The sequence below is a fragment of the Ambystoma mexicanum genome, chromosome 2p (genome assembly GCF_040938575.1).
Source record: "Ambystoma mexicanum isolate Mex_15411 chromosome 2p, UKY_AmexF1_1, whole genome shotgun sequence".
Taxonomy (NCBI): Eukaryota; Metazoa; Chordata; class Amphibia; order Caudata; family Ambystomatidae; genus Ambystoma; species Ambystoma mexicanum.
Genome location: NC_090923.1, coordinates 1,290,799,850 through 1,290,823,069, shown reverse-complemented (window position 1 = coordinate 1,290,823,069; position 23,220 = coordinate 1,290,799,850). Strand labels below are relative to the sequence as shown.

The window sequence follows — 23,220 nt, the reverse complement described above, 5'->3', positions numbered from 1 at the left end:
AAGTTTGCAGTGCCCAGATTGGAGCCACAGAAAGGGTTTATGTAGCCTCCCCAAGCAGCATCAGCCAGTGGATGAAGGGTGAGATTGCTTTGGTTTACAAGGAGTAGGCTTTGCAATGTCCTCGGGGGGTAGGCGGGGGCATTTACGTGCAGTTTGAACAAAAAAAGAAACCTAAAACTATTTCATTTAATTTCATATAACTTTATTTCGATCCGGCAGATCATAAAAGTCCCATACAAAATTCAACACTTAAAAGGATCTATTGATAAATAACAATAATGATGATACAGATGAAAGCAATGCCACATACACTGATACAATATATGAGAATAAAAGTCAATTTACCGTCCAATACTAACACATGCTTCATCAAACCGGTAACGTGCTTGGATCTCTTCCTCCAGGCCTGATATACATATTTCCCCCATGCAATGGGTCACTACTTCATTCTCTCTCTCTCTTTCCCCCCCCCCCAGCCATAGATAGAGAGCCTTGCTTACTGCTTTTCATGCAATTATGTATAAGTGTATCAGCTATTTCCTTCTGATTCGGGATAAAACCAATAGCTTCCCACCCCATGATAGTCCGCTCATCTCTAATAGCCACCAACCAAAGTAGATTTGAGCCTCTTGGCTCGGATAGAAGATTTTACCGCTTTTCTATAGTTTTCCAGATTACAATTGGACCAGAGGCGAGCCCAGAGAAACACTGGCCGAGCGCCGCAGATAAGCCAATGCTCTGTAGATCCATGTCCTGGAAAACCGGGACATTAGGAGTTACAGGCAAGCCCAGAAGAGTTTAAAAAAATGTTTGTTCCCCTACTTGGAACCTGGCTATTACACATGCCCCAAAGCTCTGCCCTTAACAGAGGCCCCTTGAATGGCTTGACGCTTGTAAATCTGCAAGATGGCATTCCCCGGGCCTGCCCCATGGTCCTGAGTAAATCTAGACACTGCCCCAAATTACCTAATGAGCTTAAGAGCCTCCTGGTTAACCTGATAACTCCACACACAATTCATTCTGGCCCCCAAATAATCATATTGAGTGACCTGCTCAATCGGGCCATCCCTCAACCTGAGTACAAGGCGCGTTTTTCCCTTTGCCCTGCTTCTACTAAACACCATTGACTGCGTTTTCTGCACATTCATTGTGAGGCCATAGAACTATGTAACATGATCATGACCCCATTGTAGAGCATCATTTCAGGAAAAAGGTAGGCATTCAAAGCATTGCGAAGGCGATGTGGGCAGGGAGATCATTCCAAAGACATGGACCCAAAACAGACATTTCGATCACCTCTGGTGACTCATTGAGAGGCCGGGATGTCCAAAATGTAAGGTGTTTTAGAAATTAAGCCTTCATGCGGGCTGATGAATTTGTATTTTATGAGAAAGATAAGGAGATACTTGGCGTGTAATCCTTTAAAAACCAAACAAGTATTTTAAAAGTGACTCAGTGGCATATCTGTAACCAGTGTAAAGAACGTCTGACTATAGAAATGGAAGAAAACCAGGGAAGCTTTAATCTGCACTGACACATGTTTAATATATTTAAGGTGATCTAGCATGTATGTAGTCCTACATTAGCGTAATCAGCAGTGAATTAATGAATGCGCTGACCACAGCCGCATGGTCATTCTATGCATCATTGCTCTATTTTGGCTAGAGCTCTAGTTGGATCCAGATTAGATTATTGCAATTCTTTATACACAGGGTCCTCTCTCTTCTATTCATAAACCTCAAGTTCTGCAGAATTCTATGGCCAGAATTATTACCTACCCGGCCAGGTCCGCTTATGTCACTCCTGTTCTTCGGAGTGTACACTGGCTATAGGTCGGAAGTAGAATTTCTTTAAAATTGCTCACCTTTGCTCACAAATCTCTTTATGGATCCTCCACTGGCCATCAAAAAACAATTTGTGGCTGTCCTCTTCCAGCCCTCAACGTTGCTCTTACTGTAATCTTTTGTTCATACATCCTTCCAAACCGGTTGGAGCCTATGGCACATCCAGTGCTCTAATGACTGCCAAACTGTCGCATTTTCTCTCAGTAGCCTGTAAAGCTCTGGGTTCCCAATGATGACTCTGACATCTCTTGATGTTCCAGTTGTTCCTTTGAATTTCCAGTACATCTTTTATGTTTCATATGTCAAGTTCCTCACAGCTCCAGGCAAACATGCACCGGCATCCTCCCAGGTAGGCTACATCTCACCAACTCTCTCACTCCGAACTCTCAACCATACAATAACATTCTCAGCAGCAAGATTCCATGTCACTCACTCAGCATTCTACTCATTCTGCAAAGGCAACATGGAAACCTAAATCGCTACATAGCCCTTCGTAAGAGAGCGAATCTTAGTTTTTCAAAGGGATCTGAAGACCTTTTTGTTTTAACTGTTACTAGTAGGATGATGCTGATTGTGCTGTGTGGGATGAGCACTGAGAAACCTGCGGTTAGTAGTGAATCAAGTTACATAGAAAGGGTGTGGGAGATGAGGCAATACATGTTTCAACATTTGAATGCGAAACGGGTAACACAATAGACTGATTCAGAAAGACCACTCTGAGTGGTCTTTCTAAATCAAACTGTCATGCTCCTGCCACACAAGTGCGCGCAGGGGCTGACAGGCGGGCTAGGAGAGGGAAGTGGAGGGAGCGAGGTAGGCGTTTTCTTTTTGTGTGTATGTGTGTGTAAGGGGCAGCTTGTAAATGTGTGTTTGCGTGACTGTGTGTGGGAGGGGGTTGTGTTGCGCTGGGAAGGAGGCGGTTGATGATTTAAGGTGGGTTCAGGGGGAGAATTCCAGCAATCCCAACAGCGTGAGAGAGGGTGGTAGCGCAATTGCTTTCCAGGGGGAAAGGGGTAGGGGAGCTTCAGAAAGTCATTTTTGGAATTTTGAAGGGCACACAAAACCGGCCTAAAGAAAGCAGTCTATTTATTTAATTTTTTTCTTTTTCTTTTTCTTGGGTTCGCTCTTTAAAATGCGGAAAATTCACATACAACTGTGAAAAGATGAAGCTTTGACTGTTTTATTGATTTGTTTAGACAGCCTGACTAAACCAATCCATGCAAGGAATGTCAACCAGAGGGGGTGTCAGCTGTGGCTAAAGGAGCATCTATTCGTGATATTGGTCGTGCCGCAGTGCCAGCTGTGGAAAAGGTGCCAAGCTTGGCTAAACCGCCTCCTGTGGGAATTGCCCTGGCTTGGGAGCTGGAGTGTAAGAGGGAGATCTCGTCCTCCGAAGTAAGCCAATGGGAGTGCTCCAGCACAGAGTAGGAAAGTCTAGGTGCGCATTCTAGATGTGGACTCTGCAAAGGAGTGTAATTGTGTAGTGGTGTGCTTTGCTAAATAACTGTGCTCTGATTTCCTGAAAGAACAGGCCACTCAATTGCGGAGAGATTCACGATAACAAGTGATAGGTCTGGGGTGATCCCTGGGGGAGTTGCTTCACTTTAAGTACATTTGTATGGCATGTGAAAATGTCTCATTTGGATGGTAAATATTGTATCTAACAAATGATGAAGCATGTGTGTGCAGCCCCCTTATAGTGCGGAGTCTGGCAGAGTCTGAGGAGTGACCAGGAGTGTTCAGTGACTCTTCGCTTTCTACTGCTGCTGTGGGAGTGTCTCCAGCTTAAAAACTGCCTCTCCCCGCGGAGCGGGCGCGGAGTCTGGCAGAGTCTGAGGAGTGACCAGGAGTGTTCAGTGACTCTTCGCTTTCTACTGCTGCTGTGGGAGTGTCTCCAGCTTAAAAACTGCCTCTCCCCGCGGAGCGGGCGCGGAGTCTGGCAGAGTCTGAGGAGTGACCAGGAGTGTTCAGTGACTCTTCGCTTTCTACTGCTGCTGTGGGAGTGTCTCCAGCTTAAAAACTGCCTCTCCCCGCGGAGCGGGCGCGGAGTCTGGCAGAGTCTGAGGAGTGACCAGGAGTGTTCAGTGACTCTTCGCTTTCTACTGCTGCTGTGGGAGTGTCTCCAGCTTAAAAACTGCCTCTCCCCGCGGAGCGGGCGCGGAGTCTGGCAGAGTCTGAGGAGTCCGAGGAAGTCCGTGGAAACCGGGGTGCGGCTATAGACTCCCCTGGCCTCTTGCTTACAGTACCCATCCCCGTACTCATCTCCGCTTTAGTCCCTGCCATAATGCGAACAAGCGCTCTTATGGCTCTGGAGAAAGGAAAGATCGTGAGTAACGCTGTAAAGACCCGAGCCCAAAGAAAGCGTGTGCGCGAACCGGCATGCCCTGACTCCGAACATTCATGGCTTTCAGCGGAGTCCTCGGAGGCGCTCCACACACCTGTCTCTGTTGTCTCTGTTGTCACAGTTGTCTCTGACTGCATACAGTCCAAGAACCAAGATGAGCGTCTGACGCAGCCAGCCGCGAACTCGACATCTACGCCTAGCGACAACGACAACGACAACGATGAAAAGATAGTAAGTGATTGTGTGGTTACTACTTCACGAGTGGATCGAGATCTTCTTCCTCAGTCCTGGCAAATGGGAGGTGCGGCAGAGGTATTGGGGGCTGAGAGAGTGGCTGTGGCACCTGCTCTACAGTCGGCTACTGACAGTGTTATTGCCCAGCCCAGCTCTACAAAAATGATCCCACCCCAGGCTTTCACATCCCGCTCCCCGCATCAAAGTAAAAGTGATGCGATCCTTGACAAGTGCGCTAGTTCACATGAAGTACAGTCCATTCCGATGATTATGCTTGAATCGGCCCTAACACACGGCCCTTTTGATTTTCCAGCCAGTACTGCATTAAATGACATGAGTTCAACGCGTTACGACCCTGCTACCACGCAAACGCCTTCTTGTCAACTCACTGGTGCGAGGCCCGGAGCCCAGGTGCTCCATGTGATTACCGGTGATTGTGATGCAGTAGATGCTCGAACACAAATAGAAGCAAGCAATGGTTCCCCACGCACACGATTCTACAGTGCACATGAGAAGTTGCTACCTTCGCCAGTGTTTCCACTAAACACGTTGTACGAAAGTAGTGCGCCTGACATAGCGCTCACACCCAATGAAGTGTTCAACCCGGTTCAAAAATTGGACTCACAATCCTTTGCTTGTGACTCCCTTGCAAATGCTGAGGGAGTGAGGGTGCTGATTCCACAAGAAAAAGACCCAATTAACCGCAGAAACTCCCTAGAAGTGGTTAATAAACTTTTAATGGACCTTAAGCACTTGAACAAAAGTAGGTTGAATAACTCGGCAATAAAAAACTGCCTGCCAGGGGCTACAACCCCTACGAGAGCGTCCCATAACCTTGTGGACGGGGTGCCTCCATCAGTGTTGCTGGCTAAAAGTCCCTCGCGGAGCCTCCTTACGACCAATTTGATCGAAAGAAGAAGGAGAAGTAGACGCTCGAGTGGTTCACCGAGCATTCTATGCTCACAGAAGAAGCCCGCTATGGTGATATCGCAAAATGACCCATCGTCTAACTCACATCAATGTATGCATGGACCTTCAAGCGTGAGTTCGCAATCTGAAGACAAGTCAGATTTGTCTTCATCGGACTCATCCTTAATGGAGCGCCCTTTTCCCAAAATTAGACGATTTCCAGTGGGCAAAAGACAATCCAAGGGCCGTACAATGGATTGCTCTGGTAACGCACGCTATACTCCAAGTATGCAAGAGCTTCAAAGTATCATCATGTCATCAACCACAATTGCCTTGGCGCCTTTTCTAAAAATGTACGAACATATAAACGACAACATAAAAGACCTAACAGCTTCGCTCAGTGGTGTTTATGCGAAGATTGCTGAACTGGAAACGTCTCAAACGACTCTAAAGAACTCATCCCTACACACTAACAAACAAGTGGAACTGGCATTAGTTGCTTTAACAGACAGTAACAAAAATGCACTCTTAGACAGAAAACTACTGGCTGAAGTGGCTAAACAGGCTCTACACCTTTTTCAACAAAAAGCCGACAATCCTGGTTATATTGAAGTTCTTGAAGACCGAGATGTACAGAGCCCTCGAACCTCAAATAATTCTGTAGTTTGTTCATCTTCTCGGATACCTGTAGCCACGTGTGCCCAGATTGCAGAAGCCACTGCTCTTGATCGCAGGAGAAACGCAGATAAGCTGGCTAATATTGAAAAGGCGACAGCTGAAGAAGGTCAAGAGCATTCTTTGTTGTTACTTGTTCCACGTGCTTCTGGCCCGCAAACGGCCGACCTTGACCTCTCCACCACTGACTTGGCTCCATCTGACTCGACCAATTTTCAGGCTATTTGCCTGGAAACTCAAGCTGTAGAGAACTTGGCGCTTCATGATCCTCAATTGGCTGCCTCGTCAAATCTAAATCTTGGTTCTGTTTATGACATAGAGGTACCGGTCGATGCACTAAACTCTGAAACCGACGCTGCTGCTGCAGTTTTTGACATATTTAAACACCCTACAAGCCGGTCTATCTCTGGCTCGAAAACTGCAAACTGTAGAAACAACGAACCTAAAAAATCAAAAAACATGCCCATGAAAAAAAGGAACCGAGGTAATGATCCCAGGAAATTCTTGCGCAACCTAAAAACTTTGAATGTAACTGTCAACAAAACAACTCTAAAAAATAAAAAAGACGCATGTGAATCGCTGTCAAATGTTACTACCATCGATCTGGATCCGGCCATCGAACCGATAATCGATTTACGCGGTATTTCGGAGGAGTTGTTAAACATATCGACATATGAGGATGAAGTAGCCACGAAAGCGAACGAGACTGCGGAGCACAATCCGTTGTCGGTTATCCCCCTCGTGGTATCTAAACAGATTGACAACACCACAGATCCCTCGAACGCAGTTTGTCCCCAAATAATCAATCAGCCTGACATCGGTTTACATCTGCCTGGCCTCAATTCCATTCTGCCCAAAAAGCCGGCCCGGAAAGCTTCAAGAATTATATCTTTATGTGAAGTAACTGGGCCAACTTCAACTTTAACAGATGACATGAACAGCTGCTCTAAACCATTCATGACGCTCGAGGAGAAACGCCGGAAGATCTGCAATCAGTGTAACAAAGATCCTCCGAAATCGAAAGATCTAGAACCTCAATCTTCTTTCAATCTTTACACTAGCCAGCAACTATCCAAAGCCTTAAAGTCTGTTCCTTCAGGCACTAAAGTACAAGACCTTATTCAGATGAACCCGTCGCAATTCAGGGCCATGGGGGTTCCACAAGGAAATCCTACATTGAAAAATCAATCAATAAAAGAACCCCCTACGAGTAACTATCCGAAGAAGGCGTCCTCTTACCACCAGGTACTATTGGAACGTATTGACTCTGCTGATGACTTGATAATGAATCGCCACAATGTTCTGTGGCTATGTCATTTGGTCCCAAGTCTGCGGGCTATTGAATCTGGTGACTTGAAAATTGTAGAATTCCTCGAGGAAACCAAAAACGATGCAGTTATTCTACACGTTCAATCAAAAATCATAGCTGATACATTGCTCCAAGCCGGTCCGGTGTTAATGTCGCTAGGTTTTGACATCTCACTAGTCCCAACACGGGCCCCAGCAGAGACATTGGGTGAAGCTGCGAACCCGATAGAAGCGGGCAGAGACGATAAAATTCCACCAACGCGCTCAAGTGAGCGGGCTCTTGCAGCCTCGCACTTAAGCTCATTACCCCTGGTACAGAAGACTTGGAAGCCGATGATTGAGACACCTAGTCAAAACAACATCAAGATTACAATTCAAGGAGCCAGCCAAGTGCACCGAACTGAAGACCGGCCAGTGTCTGACCCCTCATCCTTGGCGCAAGGGAACGACTGGGCGTGGGTTGCTGAAACCTTAAATAACACCATGCCTCGTTAACGCCAGGCTCTCAGGCACGCTAACAACAAAAAAGCCCTTACTTTGGGCTCCTGGAATACAAGAGGCTTCAGTCATCTGTTTAACACCGCCTGGGCCGAAGATCTGGATCTTATCTGCCTACAAGAAACTTGGCTCTGTGAAAAACCCATTTTGGAAGGGTTTGAAATTGCCTTCACACCGGCTCTCAAACAGACCAGGGGGAGACCGATGGCAGGCCTCCTTGTAGCTGCTAGGATCAACTCTGGTCTCCGGATTTTGAATTCAATTGACATTTCTCCATATATTCAGGTGACTACGGTCGGGGTGGGTAGCTCACCCGCTGGAACCTCGACTTCCATCTGTATTTTTAACCTCTATTGGAATCATGAGGTTCATGGAACTAAAAACTTCATAGACGAAGTTACAAAGTCCTTGGATGAGTATATGGAAGCCGGCCCCCCTCACGAGCTGATAGTCTGTGGAGATCTTAACATCGACTGCTTTAATCATTTGAACGAAACAGGTTACAAGAAGACCGGAAACAACTTAGAACTCCATCCGGTAACCCAATGGTGCCTAGAAATGGAGGTCCGTGACATTATGATGCTGAATGGTCAAACGCTGGGTGATATTCCCGCTGCTCCCACTTGGCGTCGAGGCAAACTCAAGTCCACCTTGGACTACATCTTTGTATCCAGTAGGATTCATATGAGAACGACTAGTCTGTTTGTTCAATCAATGCAGCACAGTGACCATGATATGGTGGTCTTGACATTCACGGAAACGGTTGAAAACCCTCGAGATCTTTGGGCCTTTCATATCAGAACAGGAACTGGTAGGATTCGTTTAAATCTGGACTCCTCTGAAACAAGTAACATCTTGAGGGGTCTCCAGACCTCCGATTCTACGGATTACGACTATTTGCTAACTCAATACCGTGAATGCAGGACCTCAATGGGCAAAAGTCTGTTCTCTCCGAAGCACAAATTCGACCTCGAGGTGCAACAACGAAAACGTCTTCTACGTTGGCAGATAAGATCGGCCCGTAAACAAGTACCCAGTATTGCCCATGGCCTTGTGAGAAAATTTAAACAACACCATAAGAACTGGCTCAAGTCTCATAAGTGTATCATGCTGCAGAATGACGCGGAGTTAATGTTATCAAAAATGAAGAGCTCAAACGCCGCTGAATACTGGAGACTGATAAATGACAATCTTGCGCCTCAACATGCTCTTCAGGCCAATTTGGTTGCTGAGGCTGAGTGGGTATCCTTTTATGCAAACCTTTTCTGCAATAACAACGAGGTCGCTGCTTGGAGGCCTCCCGTACTACCACATTGGGACCTGGTCTTCGACTACGAGGATATATTGAGAGTCATTAAGAACTTGCACAATTCAAGAGCCCCTGGTCCTGATGGCCTAACGAATTTCACGCTCAAGCTTCACCCTGAAACATGGACCACCTTTTGTGAGTTACTGTTCAAAAGGATTGCCATGAACTGCAAGACTCCCGTGTCCTGGAAATCAGCAGTGATTATACCCATTTTCAAAAAAGGCGACCGCCGCAATCCAAAGAATTACAGACCAATTGCTCTTCTTGATGTATTGGGCAAGGTCTACTCTACTCTCCTCCAACAAAAACTGATGGAATGGTCAACAAATTGCAATCAGATGGACCCTAGACAAACTGGTTTTGTAAAAGGATTGGGCTGCGGTATTAACCTTTTAACATTAAACCTATTGAAAATGGAAGCATTACGATCCAATGCCAAGATATATCTCGCCTTCGTGGACCTGTCCCAGGCGTTTGACAGTATTAATAGAGATCTACTCTGGTCTAAATTGACCAAATGGAACTGCCCAGCAAGCCTGCTGGCCGCCATTCATGAACTGCACACGAACACGACCATCAGAGTTCGCCTAGACCAAAAGGGCAACCTTTCTTCACCTATTGACACCTTTCGAGGTGTCAAGCAAGGGTGCCCGCTTGCGGCAATCATATTCAATTTGTTCATATCCGACATCAAGGATGTATTTCGTGACCTCCGCACTTTCCCGCCAAAACTACACGGCTCTCATGTTGACTACTTAGTCTATGCAGACGACATCATTCTAATAGACTTAACCCCTATAGGCTTACAGCGCAAACTGAATGCCGTAGAACAATACCTATCAAATAACGGGTTGGTTATCAACAGAGGGAAATGCGAAGTCATGGTCCTTGAAAGACTCCAAGGATTCAACTCGACTCGGCAGAACCTTAAATGGTATGTGAACAAAGAACCCATTGGGCGTGTGTTCAACACTAGATACCTAGGAATGCAGCTAAGTGCTAGCAGAAATGACGCCCCCTGGGTTGATTCAGCCAAGAACAAATGCCGTCAATTGGCATGCCAAGCAGTTTTAATTAACAAAAAATTTGGAAAATTTAGCTTAAGACCCACGCTAATGTTTTTCCAGCAGAAGGTGGTACCGTCTTTGATATACGCTGGCGAAAACGCCTTTGGGTGCGGCTTTGAGGTGTGGAATTCCTTGGAAAACATCTTCTGGTCTAGAGTGCTTAATCTTCCAAAAGGCACCGCCACAGTGTGTATTAGATATGAACTTGGATACATATCTATGCAAGCGAGAGTCGCTTGGAACCTCCTAAGCGTTTTCAGGAAATTAAACGCAAACATCACACTGCCCCAGTTGGACATTTTAAACAATTCACAGTCTGCCAAGGCCCCCTCAATTGCATTTCAATGGAACAAGCTATGCCATGACGTGCTTAGCACGTATGATATCACGATGCAACTGCTGCTTGAAAACCCAGATGCCGCGAAATTAAAGATATGGAGAAATGACTGGATCCAGACCTGTGATAAACGAGCCAATTCTAGGTCTATGCGTGAAGTGCCAGCCGAGGCAAGAGCATATGGATGTGTACCATCGTACTTGGCTTGTTTTCCAGACCAGTGGGTTCGGGCCTCTTATCTTCACTTCAGGTTGAATGTCATGACAACCAAAGAACGCCTTTGCTACTGGTCCCAATCCCCGGACTTGGACCTCACTTGCCGTTTCTGTTCCACCTCTAAGGAAACTCTTAAACATTTAATCTTAATGTGTCCAAAGTTTGAGTCTAAGAGAGCTAATATCTTCAGCCCAATAACAAAGAATTTTCAGTGCCTAACCCGCGAAGACTGGTGGAGAGCCCTGTTTGATGGGTCTAACAGAGGGGTGCTCTATGCCCTGGTTTCTTTCCTTCGCATTATAAAAGACTATCTACGCGATGCCTCGGCGGATTCAACAGTTGGGCCGCTTTCGATGTCCGCAACATAAGCCATGACATAGGGAACCGATGTAGAGATGACGCCTGGCATTGATTGGAGATGAATGTAGAAACTTTGGCTTGTTTTTTGTTTTCTCTCTGTTTTTAAAGGGTTGTAATACAACCTAACAAAAATAAAAAAAAAAAAAAAAAAAATATAGTGCAGTCCTTTTTGGGCAAAAACTACATGGGGGTGCATTGTACAGTGTGAGCCCATGCAACTGTACTCCTTGACAAGTTGAGAGACTAGGTCAAGAGGATCGCCTTCTTACTAATAAAAGATCCTAAATGAGTATTCTCTGTACTTACTGCTGATTATCCGTACCATAGGTAGAGCACCGCGTTGGGCATGTTAGTTAAATGGCTACACCTGGCCCAAAGGGCCTTGGGTCGGAGGAGAAAAGAGTAGAGGTAGATGGTTCTCCAGAATTAAGGCATACAATCTGGGAAGTAGAGTCCCTGGGTCTCCTAATATTTTTTTCCAATCTACTCTATAGTTTGCCAGTGGTTGAGGCCATTGGAATGTAGGACTGGTTATTTCCCTCTCCCCACTTCCACACTTGTCCGAATTGAAGGTAACGCAAACCTAACACTTATTGGAACCATTCTATTATTAATAACCTTACCAAACCGATAGTGCTGCCATCCCTTTTTTCCCATTGCAGTATGATGCAGAATTGTTCCTGGCTTTGCGTTGGAAATATATTTGTGCGGCAACAGTATCTTGCTTCATGTCCTCAATACTGTGACTTTGTCTTTAGATCTTCAACTTGCTGCTACGCTTGGGAAAACGTTGCTGGATCGTAATGCTGAATTAGAGGAATCTCTTCAACAGATGTACAACACAAACCAGGAACAGCTACAAGAAATTGAGGTACTGTGGAATAAGGTCCCTTGTCCAAGAGCTTCCTTCACTATATTGTTTCTGAATACAGGAGTTGTTGGTTTGCTTGCATATATTTAGCAAACTGTTCTGTGATTTGGTTGTAATATATGGTGCAGTCAACGTGGGATACAAGTACATAAAACTTCATCTGCCTTTTGCTAACAGACATACCCTTCACAAACGGGGATCTGTTGGATTATTTTGCAATTTTGAAGTCTGGCCAACTGCAAGATGAAGACTAGAGGGTAACTTTCGGTTTGGTTTCTAATTCTAGTGTTGGCCATTGCCGACAGTGTAGTAGAAGAGGGATTATAAATGGAACGTAGAGGTGGGCATTCCTTAAAAAAAAAAAGTGACTTTCCTCAGAATATACCTGATATCCAGATTGCTTTCCAGCGTTTGACGTATGCTGCTGTGCTTCCTGGAAGTAGAGTAGATATCGATGAACATAGTAGGAAGTCAAGTGGAACAGTTAGATTCAAATTTGAGTTGATAGTGTGGTGGGTTGGAAGAAGGATGCAGACCCTTCAGGGGACATTTTTACTGGTGTTTATTAAAATAACGATAAGGCCTATCTTTCCCTATTGCTAAAGGGGTATCCCTACCTATCTAAATAACAACAAAAGGTGCTTGTCACTCATCAAGAAGTCCCAAAGGAATATGTCCACAGTCCAAAATTAGTTCTAATTGACCCTACCACTGTCTTAACTAACTTAAATGAGACCAGGCAGGAGAATATATCCCCTCTCCTGGTTGTCTCTTATGGCAATGCCTCTTCTTTAGTCCAAACTTCTCTTGGTTATGATAGCTTTGAATAGTCTCTTGCCACCTTCTTGATAAGTTCCTGTAACTCTTTCACAATACATTTGGGTTTTATCCCCTCTCTTGGGGCAGTTTTTCCACACTGTTTTAGCACTTTCCTATACTTTGGTTTAGGCTTGTATGCCTTTCTGACTCATGTAACTCAGGTCTTTTTGAGTTGGATATATTTTCTTGTGACTCGACCTTCACCCTATCCTGGGGTTGCTTAGTTGGATTAGCTCTCCTCTTATCTGGTTTACTTGATTCCACTTAACATTCATATTCATCTAATTGTCTCTCTGGTTTGCTCCACTCTTTACTTTGTAAACCGTGGGATACTTTCCCCTCTTCCCAGGGTATTTGTGCCCAGTTCTCCAAGACTTCCCTTTCAGGCGTATTCATTATTCTCTTTCTCACATGAACACAATTCCACTTAAATGGCTTTATATTCAGTATTTTGTTAATTTCACTGGGACGAGGTTTCTCCCGTTTCATACATTTGCTGCAGTGTCATGCCTCTGCTCTCGTTATTTATTTATTTGCATTTGTATCGCGCAGCTTGCAGCCCGGAGGCATCAAGGCGCTTTTACAAGAATATGAAAGGGGTTTGTCATACAGGTTCATGCGCACAAGGCTTCTTAGTTAATTACACATTACAGGAAACACATTTCATGAAATACAGAGTGATCAACGTGATCAAAGAAAGAGTAACAGTGTGGTGGTGGTACCGCAGAGGAGTGGTACTAGGTTTTAGCTTTTAGTTGAATAGCTTAGTTTTGATGGCTTTACGGAAAACTTGGTGGGATTCGATCTGTCTTAGGTGAGAAGGGAGTGCGTTCCTGTCACGTCTCTTGTTGCACGCCCCATTAAGACTCACACGATCACACGCCCCACACCACACCTAACCACAAGAGCAGTCCCTGCACATAGAAAGAACCAGCAGTTTGCCTGGCGTAGGAGGACACCAACCTGTAGCCCCGGCGTCTACCGTCCTTTGTTTCGCTGGCAGTTGCCATGGAGGCGCACTCACAGCTGGTCACGCCCACGGAGACTCCCACGGCAACCCTGAACATCCGGCGTCCCGTGACCACGTGATCATGTCACGTCTCACACGTCCATGGGACACATCACATGACTACTTAATCAGTTTAAAAGCATCTTGGCAACGTGGGTACAGCGCTTCACAGCTGATCTATTGAGGATTGTTTAGCGCTCTGGTTTACCTGTTTATGATCACAGACTTTGCGACCTCGGACTGTTCTTCGGATTTGTCTTGCCTGCCCCTCGGATTTCTGTCTCTTGGATTCCGCCTTGTTTCCCCGGCTCCTTGACCTTGGAACTCTCTCTTGGACTGACTTTGGATTATCCTCTCTGAACCTAGAATCTTGGAACTTGGTTTTGAACTTCTTGCCTTACTGGTCCATCTACATCAGACCCAGGTGTGACTCACCTACGAGCCGTGCAGAACGCCTTTCACCACCATCAGCCATCTGTGGCTCTCGCCATGTTAGGACCCCACTTACAACACTCCTGGGTAAGCCTTGTTAATACTGATTGTTACCTGTACCAATTGCACTGCTCCTGTTTAACCATTAACCATTGCCTTGCAGCGGTCAGGGGTCCTTCCGGCGTTCCTGCTACCTGATTGACGGCTCAACACACCCGTGGCCTCAAAGATTGCACAGAGAGTGTATCCTTTCTGTCTGTGCGGTACTTGGGGACGGAGGTACAATAATCTGCACGACCATCAAGATCAGAACAGACTGTGAAGCCTTCCTGGTCGTCCAGATTATGGATAACTCCTCCGGGGACCCTGTGGCCGCTCTAATGCAAGCAGTTGCGGCCCTTAGGACCGACATGGCCGCAGCCACAACGGCCATCCACCATAGACCCGACGCCCTACAAAGCACACGTGCCCCTTTACCCGAAGATGCCGAGTTCGGCGACCCCACCCCCCCCCAGCTCCGCCCACAACACCCACAGTCCCCACTCCAGTGGTCCTTCCAACCTCCTTTCCTCTTGCTGCCCCCGAACGCTATCAGGGGGATCCCAGGAAATATCGTACCTTCCTCAACCAGTGCAAACTTCACTTCTTGTGTAGACCCCAGCTTTTTCCTGACTCTGTTACCAAGGCAGCTTTCCTTCTTTCTCGCCTGTCAGGTGTAGCGGCCATTTGGGCGAACCCATTACTAGAGAGCGAACACCCTGCCCTATACAATTTCGACCTACTGGTGACACAGATGGCAAAGGTTTTTGACACCAGGTATAAGGCACAATCCCGAGACCTGGAATTGCTTGATCTTACACAGGGAAAACAAACTCTGATTGATTACATCACCCGTTTCAATCAACTGGCTGCAGAGACCTCGTGGCCGGAAGAAAAGAAAGCCATAGTGTTCTACCGTGGTCTCTGTAGCTACATGAAAGACGCTCTTTCTGTAGTGCCGGCTCTCCCCTCAGTCTTCCCTGAGTTAGTGGACCTGGCTCTACAGGTGGACGCTCGCAGGTCCGAGAGGAGAGCAGAGACGGCTTTTTCCAATCAGACACTCCCAGCCCCGTCCGTCTCTGCTCTGGAACCCATGCAAATCGGCGGGATCCAGAGTCCCATCACCCAGGCCGAACGGGAGCGTCGGAGAACCGATAGCGAATGTTTCTACTGTGGTACTTTAGGGCACTACGTTAAAGAATGTCCCCGCCGCCCTAAAAATAAAACATCGGGTTTTCAGAAGGCTCGCCCCTAAGTATGGGGGTACGGGCGAGTCCTTCTCTGACCCCCAATGAACCTGTATTTGGTCCCATCAGACCGATTGCGGTCCAGGCCCAGCTGAAACCAGCCAGAGATTTGGCACTCAGTACAGATAGTGATCGACTCCGGGGCCACTGGCTGCTTCATTGATATCTCGCTGGCTCACGACCTTAATCTACCCTTGATCAAGAAAAAGTACCCGGAGCCGGTACAAGCGGTTGATGGTACCTCACTTGTCTCTGGTCCATTTAGTACCAGACCGCTCCCATGTTAGTGGTGATTCAGGGCACGCACCAAGAGACACTAGCGTTTGATCTCATTTCCACTCCGCAGTTCGGGATTCATTTTAGGCATTCCGTGGCTCAAACAGCACAATCCCTTGATTTAACTGGGGCAATGGGCAGGTCACATTTGAATCTGAAGTTTGCCAACACTTCTGTTCGATCGAGTCCACTACGATTCCATCCCCGGCCACTGTCCTTGGGGCTATGGCCTCTGCCAGCCTTGAGGAGACAGATCCATCTACGAACGCCCCACACACTGTGGGGGCCATTACAGCTGGGATCCCTGCTGTCTATCATGAATTCCGAGAGGTGTTTGACAAAGTCACGGCAGAAGGCCTACCACCACATCGACCCTATGATTGCCCCATTGATTTGGTTCCTGGGGCAACTATACCAAAGGGCAGGATATACTCCTTATCTCCATCGGAAGAGTTGGTGCTCGAGGAATACATCCAACAAGCCCTACGCTTAGGTCACATACGACCCTCTAGCTCTCCAGCTACTAGTCCGATCTTTTTCGTGCCCAAGAAGGAGGGTGACTTACATCCCTGTGTTGATTACAGACGTTTGAACGCCGTTACCATCAAGAATCGGTATCCCTTACCCCTCATCTCCACGCTTCTAGATCGATTGACCAAGGCATCCATCTTTACTAAGTTGGATCTTCGGGGGGCGTACAACTTGGTTCGTATGCGTAGCGGAGACGAGTGGAAGACGGCATTTTGTACTCGACAAGGGCTGTTCGAGTATACTGTAATGCCTTTCGGTCTCTGCAATGCTCCTGCTACGTTCCAACGCTTTGTTAACAAAGTATTCTCTGACGTCTTAGACGTTTTTGTTGTGGCCTACCTAGACGATATATTGATATTTTCGTCCTCACTGGAGGAACACATAGGCCATGTCACAGAAGTCCTAACTCGGCTAAAAAGACATTCCTTGTACGCCAAACCCGAGAAATGAGTGTTTCATACTAGGGAAGTAGAGTTCCTAGGCTTTCTTATTACACCTGGAGGTCTATCCATGAACTTGTCCAAAGTCCGTGCCATCATCGACTGGCCCGCTCCAACCTGTCTCAAACAGCTCCAGTCCTTTCTGGGCTTTGCCAACTTTTATCAGTGTTTTATTGCCTGTTTTTCATCCATTGTTTCACCACGGACTGCCTTGACCAGTCCTCGGGTCCAGTTTTGTTGGACCTCAGAACATCAGCGTTCTTTTGAGACACTCAAATCTAGATTCACCACAGCTCCTGTACTACAGCATCCCGACCCCGAACTCCCGTTTGTTGTAGAGGCCGATGCCTCTTCCTTTGCATTAGGCGCAGTGCTCTCCCAACCCTGTCCCTCCACGGGTCAGTTGCACCCCGTAGCATTCCACTCAAGGAAATTCACACCTTCCGATTCCCACTACACAGTCACCGAGAAGGAGTTACTGGCCATTAAGGATGCACTACTGACCTGGTGACACCATCTCATTGGGGCCAAACATCAAACCATGGTTTACACAGATCACAAAAACCTGCAGGACCTGGCCTCCCTTAAGTGCTTGAACAGCAGACAAGTGCTTAGGCACCTGTTTTTTGCCACCTATGACTTTGTGCTAAAACATAGACCAGGGCTTTCACATGGTAAGGCCGATGCTTTATCCCGCTCGCCCGGAGGGGATTCTTTTCCCCTATACCCAGATACTCTTCTAAGCGAAGGTCATGCCATATGCATGTGTACTCCTCCTCCCTCCATGCTAACTCTCATCCCGAAGTGGGTTTCACACCATCCACAAGTACTAGCAGAATGGGATTTGGTACCCCAGGAAGGGTTGCCCTTCATACAAGATAAGCTATTCCTCCCCACTAGCGATGTACGTAACCAGGCACTTGCTTGGTCCCACGACGCGGCCATCAATGGGCACCCTGGACAGCACCGCACCTTGGAGTTACTAAAGCGATGGTGTTGGTGGCCATCTATGAGGCGCGACGTTCAACATTATGTAAACACTTGCTCCATCTGTGCACAGTGCAAGACACGCAGGGGTCGTCCCGTGGGTCTCCTTCAGCCCCTACCTATTCCTCCCAGACCATGGCATACGGTCTCTATGGACCTCATTACAGATTTGCCTCGCAGACAAGGGTACGACTCCATCTGGGTGGTGGTCGATTCCTACACAAAGATGGCCCGTTTCATTCCTTGTCACGGAATTCCCTCAGCCCCTGCTCTGGCCCAACTATTCTTCAAGTCGATCTTCTTTTGGTCTTCCACAAGTCATTGTATCTGATCGCGGTCCGCAGTTCACATCCCGTTTTTGGCAGGCCCCTACCAAGATCCTTGGCATTGATGCCCGCTTCTCCTCAGCCTACCACCCGGAGAGCGATGGCCAAACCGAGAGGGTGAACCAGGCCCTCGAACAGTACCTGCGCTGCCTGACCCTTCAGTATCAGGATACATGGCTGTACCTGCTCCATTTGGCCGAATTTCCATACAACAATGCCTGCCATTCCTCCACCGGGTTCTCCCCCCTTCTATTCACTCTATGGGCAGCACCCTTGTTCTCTCCCTGATTTTTCTTCCTCCTCCACTCCCGCCGCCAATTTCTGTGCTCGTGATCTGCACTCTATCCATGCCCAGACACTGGTCCATTTGCGGGAAGCCCAGGCCTCTATGAAAACCAAGGCCGGCAAGAAACTGGTGGCGGCTCCTGTTTATCGGGTTGGGGACCGTGTTTGGCTGTTGACTCGCCATTTGCGGATCCCTGGTTGCCGGAAACTGTTGCCCCGATTTGTCGGTCCCTACAAGATTTCACATGTTCTGAACCCGGTAGCCCTACGGCTCTCTATTCCCTCTACCTGGCATATCCACCCGGTGTTCCACACTTCCCTACTCAAGCCTTGTCTTTCTACCACCCGGATGGTCCAATCTCCTGCGCCTGTATCTGTGTCCTCCCCGGATACGTATGAGGTCAGTGCTATTCTGGGTTCTCGTCTCTGCAGGGGGTCGCCTCCAGTATCTGGCTGACTGGTTGGGGTATGGCCCTGAAGAATGCTCCTGGGTTCCCTCCCGAGACGTCCATGCCCCGCGTCTGGTTGCTCGCTTTCATCGGGATAACCCGTCCAGCCCACGGGGTCGTGGGCCTTTGAGGGGGGGCTCTGTCACGTCTCCCGTTGCTCGCCCCATTAAGAATCACTCGATCACACGCCCCATACCACACCTAACCACAAGAGCAGTCCCTGCACATAGAAAGAACCAGCAGTTTGCCTCGCGTAGGAGGACACCAACCTGTAGCCCTGGCGTCTACCATCCTTTGTTTCGCTGGCAGTTGCCATGGAGGCGCACTCACGGCTGGTCACGCCCACGGAGACTCCCACGGCAACTCCGAAAATCCGGCGTCACGTGACCACGTCACGTCTCACATGGGACACATCACGCGACTACTTAATCAGTTTAAAAGCATCTTGGCAACGTGGGTACAGCGCTTCACAGCTGATCTCTTGAGGATTGTTTAGCGCTCTGGTTTACTTGTTTATGATCACAGACTTTGCGACCTCGGACTGTTCTTCGGATTTGTCTTGCCTGCCCCTCGGATTTCTGTCTCTTGGATTCCGCCTTGTTTCCCCGGCTCCTTGACCTTGGAACTCTCTCTTGGACTGACTTTGGATTATCCTCTCTGAACCTAGAATCTTGGAACTTGGTTTTGAACTTCTTGCCTTACTGGTCCATCTACATCAGACCCAAGTGTGACTCACCTACGAGCCGTGCAGAACGCCTCTTTCACCACCATCAGCAATCTGTGGCTCTCACCACGTTTAGGACCCCACTTACAACACTCCTGGGTAAGCCTTGTTAATACTGATTGTTACCCGTTACCCGTACCAATTGCACTGCTCCCGTTTAACCATTGCCGTGCAGCGGTCAGGGGTCCTTCCGGCGCTCCTGCTACCTGATTGACGGCTCAACACACCTGTGGCCTCAAAGATTGCACAGACAGTGTATCCTTTCTGTCTGTGCGGTACTTGGGGACGGAGGTACAATAATCTGCACGACCATCAAGATCAGAACAGTTCCAGTGAGTGGTGGCCAATGTAGAAAAGCTGGAGCCGCCTGCACGGGCTCTACGGATTCTTGGCGTGAGGATCGTGTCAGAGTAGCCTTCTCTGAGCGGCCTCGTGGCAGTATGCCTCGTTCTGATGGTTATCTCTGTTTCTGAAGGGGAATGCCATCAGGTTTGGCGCTCACCCAGGTCCTCTTCCTCCACTTTGGACCTGGTGCTTTTCAATGTTGTTGGTGCTCGCCCTCGGTCTGGTTTCTCGTTGTGACAGACTACTGGTGCGGTCAGCTGGGCGACTCGTTGACTCCCCAGCTTGGTGGTTTTGGCATTGGGTTAGGCGTGCACCCGAACAAAGTAATCATGGTCACGCCATCACCCAGATTAGGACTCACTTCTCTGCTTCTTTCTGCCTGAAAACGCAAGGTCTCCAGCATTTCCTTCTGGTGTTTCGGACTTCTGAGATGCAGGCTCCGCTGTGCTCCTTGACTCTGCCTCCTCCAGGCACCACTTTGTCAGGGGGATTCCCGGTTTTTTTTTCCTTTTTCTCTCTCTCGGATAGCTCGGGGGCAACGTGCTCGCCTTGGAAGCAAGACGACACGGAGCAACGCAGGTTCGATCCCCTGATCCGTGCTTAGAAACCTCTGGGTATTAAACGTGTTATAAATAACCAATCATTTTCTCTGTCTTCCCTCCACCCCCAGTTATATGCACATCCCTCTCTAAAGAGACAAATCTTTTTCTTTGTACATTTCAGTTTTGTCTTCAAACAAATCTGTGGATCTTATAATGTTCATCACATCGGATAGTCCCATATATGCTACTATGGTGGATGGTCTCGGGATCTCCTCACAAGAACGGGAGTCCTTGTCCCCTAAGGGGGAATCACTCCCCGTGAGGTCCCAATTGCCTAGGGAGGGTCTTGTGCAGCAAACTCAACTCCCTAGCCTCAAAGGAGGGGGGCTCCCCCTTGTGGCGAAGAGATGAATACCCTAGATTTATCACAATAGCCACACATCGTTTTCCCAACCATACATTTCTCGGGAGATCTATATCTTTACAACTAATAGAATGATATTGTGATTATTTAGCTGTGATCACAGATTGGGCAAGGAAGTGGTGAACATTCGTAGTGAGGTTAATTTCCAGTTTTTTGCTACAACAGGAAATATACTATGTTACTGGCTTATTAAAATGAAGTATCTCTTGTGTGGAAATGAAAGCCTGTGATATCTGTAGGGTAGCCAGTAGATCAGTTGATTTCAAATACTTAACAAGAATTGTTTTGTTTTTTTTTTCTTTTTTTGGCCTGAAATGCCTACAAAGACTCCATTTAATGTTCAGATTTTAGATATCCATCTTTTGCATGATACAAAGCCATAAATAGAAATAAAAGAAGCGATTTTGTGAGGTAGTAAACAATGACCAATTCCTGTATACATTCCCATGAGGTGAACTATGAAATTGAAAGCTGATCTACAACAACCAAATATCTAATTGTGAAGTGTGGTTTGGGGTTCAGACAAGTTAATATGCCTTGCTTACATTGCCATCTTCTGGTAGTCCTAAACCTTCGTTTATGTATAAAAGCCTTCATAACACATAGTAGCTCTTTATTACCAATGGTATGATGGTGTGAAACATAGGAACATAAAATGAAAATACATATATTTATACAGAGAATATTAAGACCATTATAACATAGCTTCACAGTTAGGTTACAGTTGACCAATAGTTGAAATTCATTGGGGAGAATAGGGGTTTGCTTGTTCAGGGACCAGCTGTCTGTATATCTCAGAGTAAGATAACATTGTTGGGAATTCTAGATCCTTAGAACAATGTCTAACCACCATATCAAAGAAACGGGAATGATAACGTAAAACCCTAGTTTCTTTCTCATACCTTCAGAGGAACCAAGAAGGGTCATTGTATTGCCTAGAATGACATCTCTTGCATATCGGCAATCTTAAACTTATACTAAAATTCACAGGGAGCCATGTATCAGAATCATACCAGGAGAAATATGTCCTTAGACTTAACTCTTGTCAATGGGGTGATGGCAGAATGTTTACAAGATTCTGTATACATAAGACTCCATCCTTGATCTTATTGTCTCCTTTCTCTCCACACCGGAATCAACCATATACAAAGAAAATCTCTGCAGATGAGCAGGATCCTAAAACACACTTGGCTTATTACATGTTAAATCTCAATCGTGTGTCAATTTCAAGTATATTTCTTGTCTTTTTAAAAAATGTTTTAATCATAGGTCAGATTAATAGAGTAAATGTGAAAGTTACAACTTTCCGTTTGCTTTAGAAAGGATGTTTGGGGCGAGGGAGGGTCGCCTGCGAGTCAACGAACAACATTGTAGCCTGAGTGCCTCCAGAGACTCTGAGTGGAGGGCTGATTTAAAGCAATGTTTTGACCCTCAGGTGTGTACCAGCTCTGACCTAACCCTTGCAGACAGACACACTGGAGAGACTACCGGCGGTGTCTTGAAAAGGGAGGTGCCTGTTGTCGGATGGTGATGGCGTCGTAAATTGAGCACGGCAGGAAATTATGAGGGCAACATGAGCTGCCACACCCGCTGTTGATGACCAGTCTCCTTCCGCAATCGGACTCCACGCTGGAGCAGAGCAGAGAATCATCACGACAGGCGATCCAGTATCCCAGAGGAGCTGTGCCGCACTACTGATGCCGGCATGTTGCAGGGTTGGTGAATGGAGCCAGGCTGTGCGCTGGCCCTGCCGGAAGCCGACTGGTGATTTTCTAGCTGGAAAATAGCAGCAACCACTACAGCCACCGTACCTGCAGCTACCATAGTTGCAGCCACCCCAACAGGAGCTGGGTCAGGTCTTGTTCTTGGCGTAAGGAGCTGGGGAAAAAGCCCAAGGTTGGAAATACTGCTCCCCGGCGATTGATCAGAGAGTCCACTATTGATTTCAGCGTGCCTACGGTTGGGAGGTGTATGAAACCAGTTGACTTATAGATATCAAGAGCACTTGGAGGCGGTCTGCCCCAGTGCATTGTATAATGGCAAAGCCTGGGAAAGGACCCAGAGCCACGAAGATCGATTCACTCTTAGGACAAGTGGAAGAAGGACTTAATCACAGTAGCACAGGTCCATGGGGGAGGCAGCCTGGCTGAGGTGTCTCAATGGAAAACAAAGTCTGATCTTCAGCATTGGCTGTCCCAAATTAAAATAGAAATCCAAGGAAGTCTGACGAAATATTGCAGAAAATCTCCTCCCTGGACAAGCGGGTTGAGGAGTCCGAGCAGTGTCTGGAGGAGGCAGAGACGACATTATGCAAGCAGCCATATGAAACTAGTGAGTGGGCTCAGCGAATCAAAGCCTTGGAAGCTAGAGCAG

General features: G+C 47.2%; 1 protein-coding gene across 1 annotated transcript in view; it reads left to right on the top strand.

Moving 5' to 3' along the window:
* The window catches only part of CDR2 (cerebellar degeneration related protein 2), a 145,640-nt gene that overhangs the window by 64,762 nt on the left and 57,658 nt on the right, over positions 1-23,220 (top strand). The window contains exon 2 of the mRNA XM_069645614.1: positions 11,860-11,972. Within this exon, the coding sequence (XP_069501715.1) occupies positions 11,860-11,972 (113 nt within the window). The remainder of the gene's footprint in view (positions 1-11,859; positions 11,973-23,220) is intronic.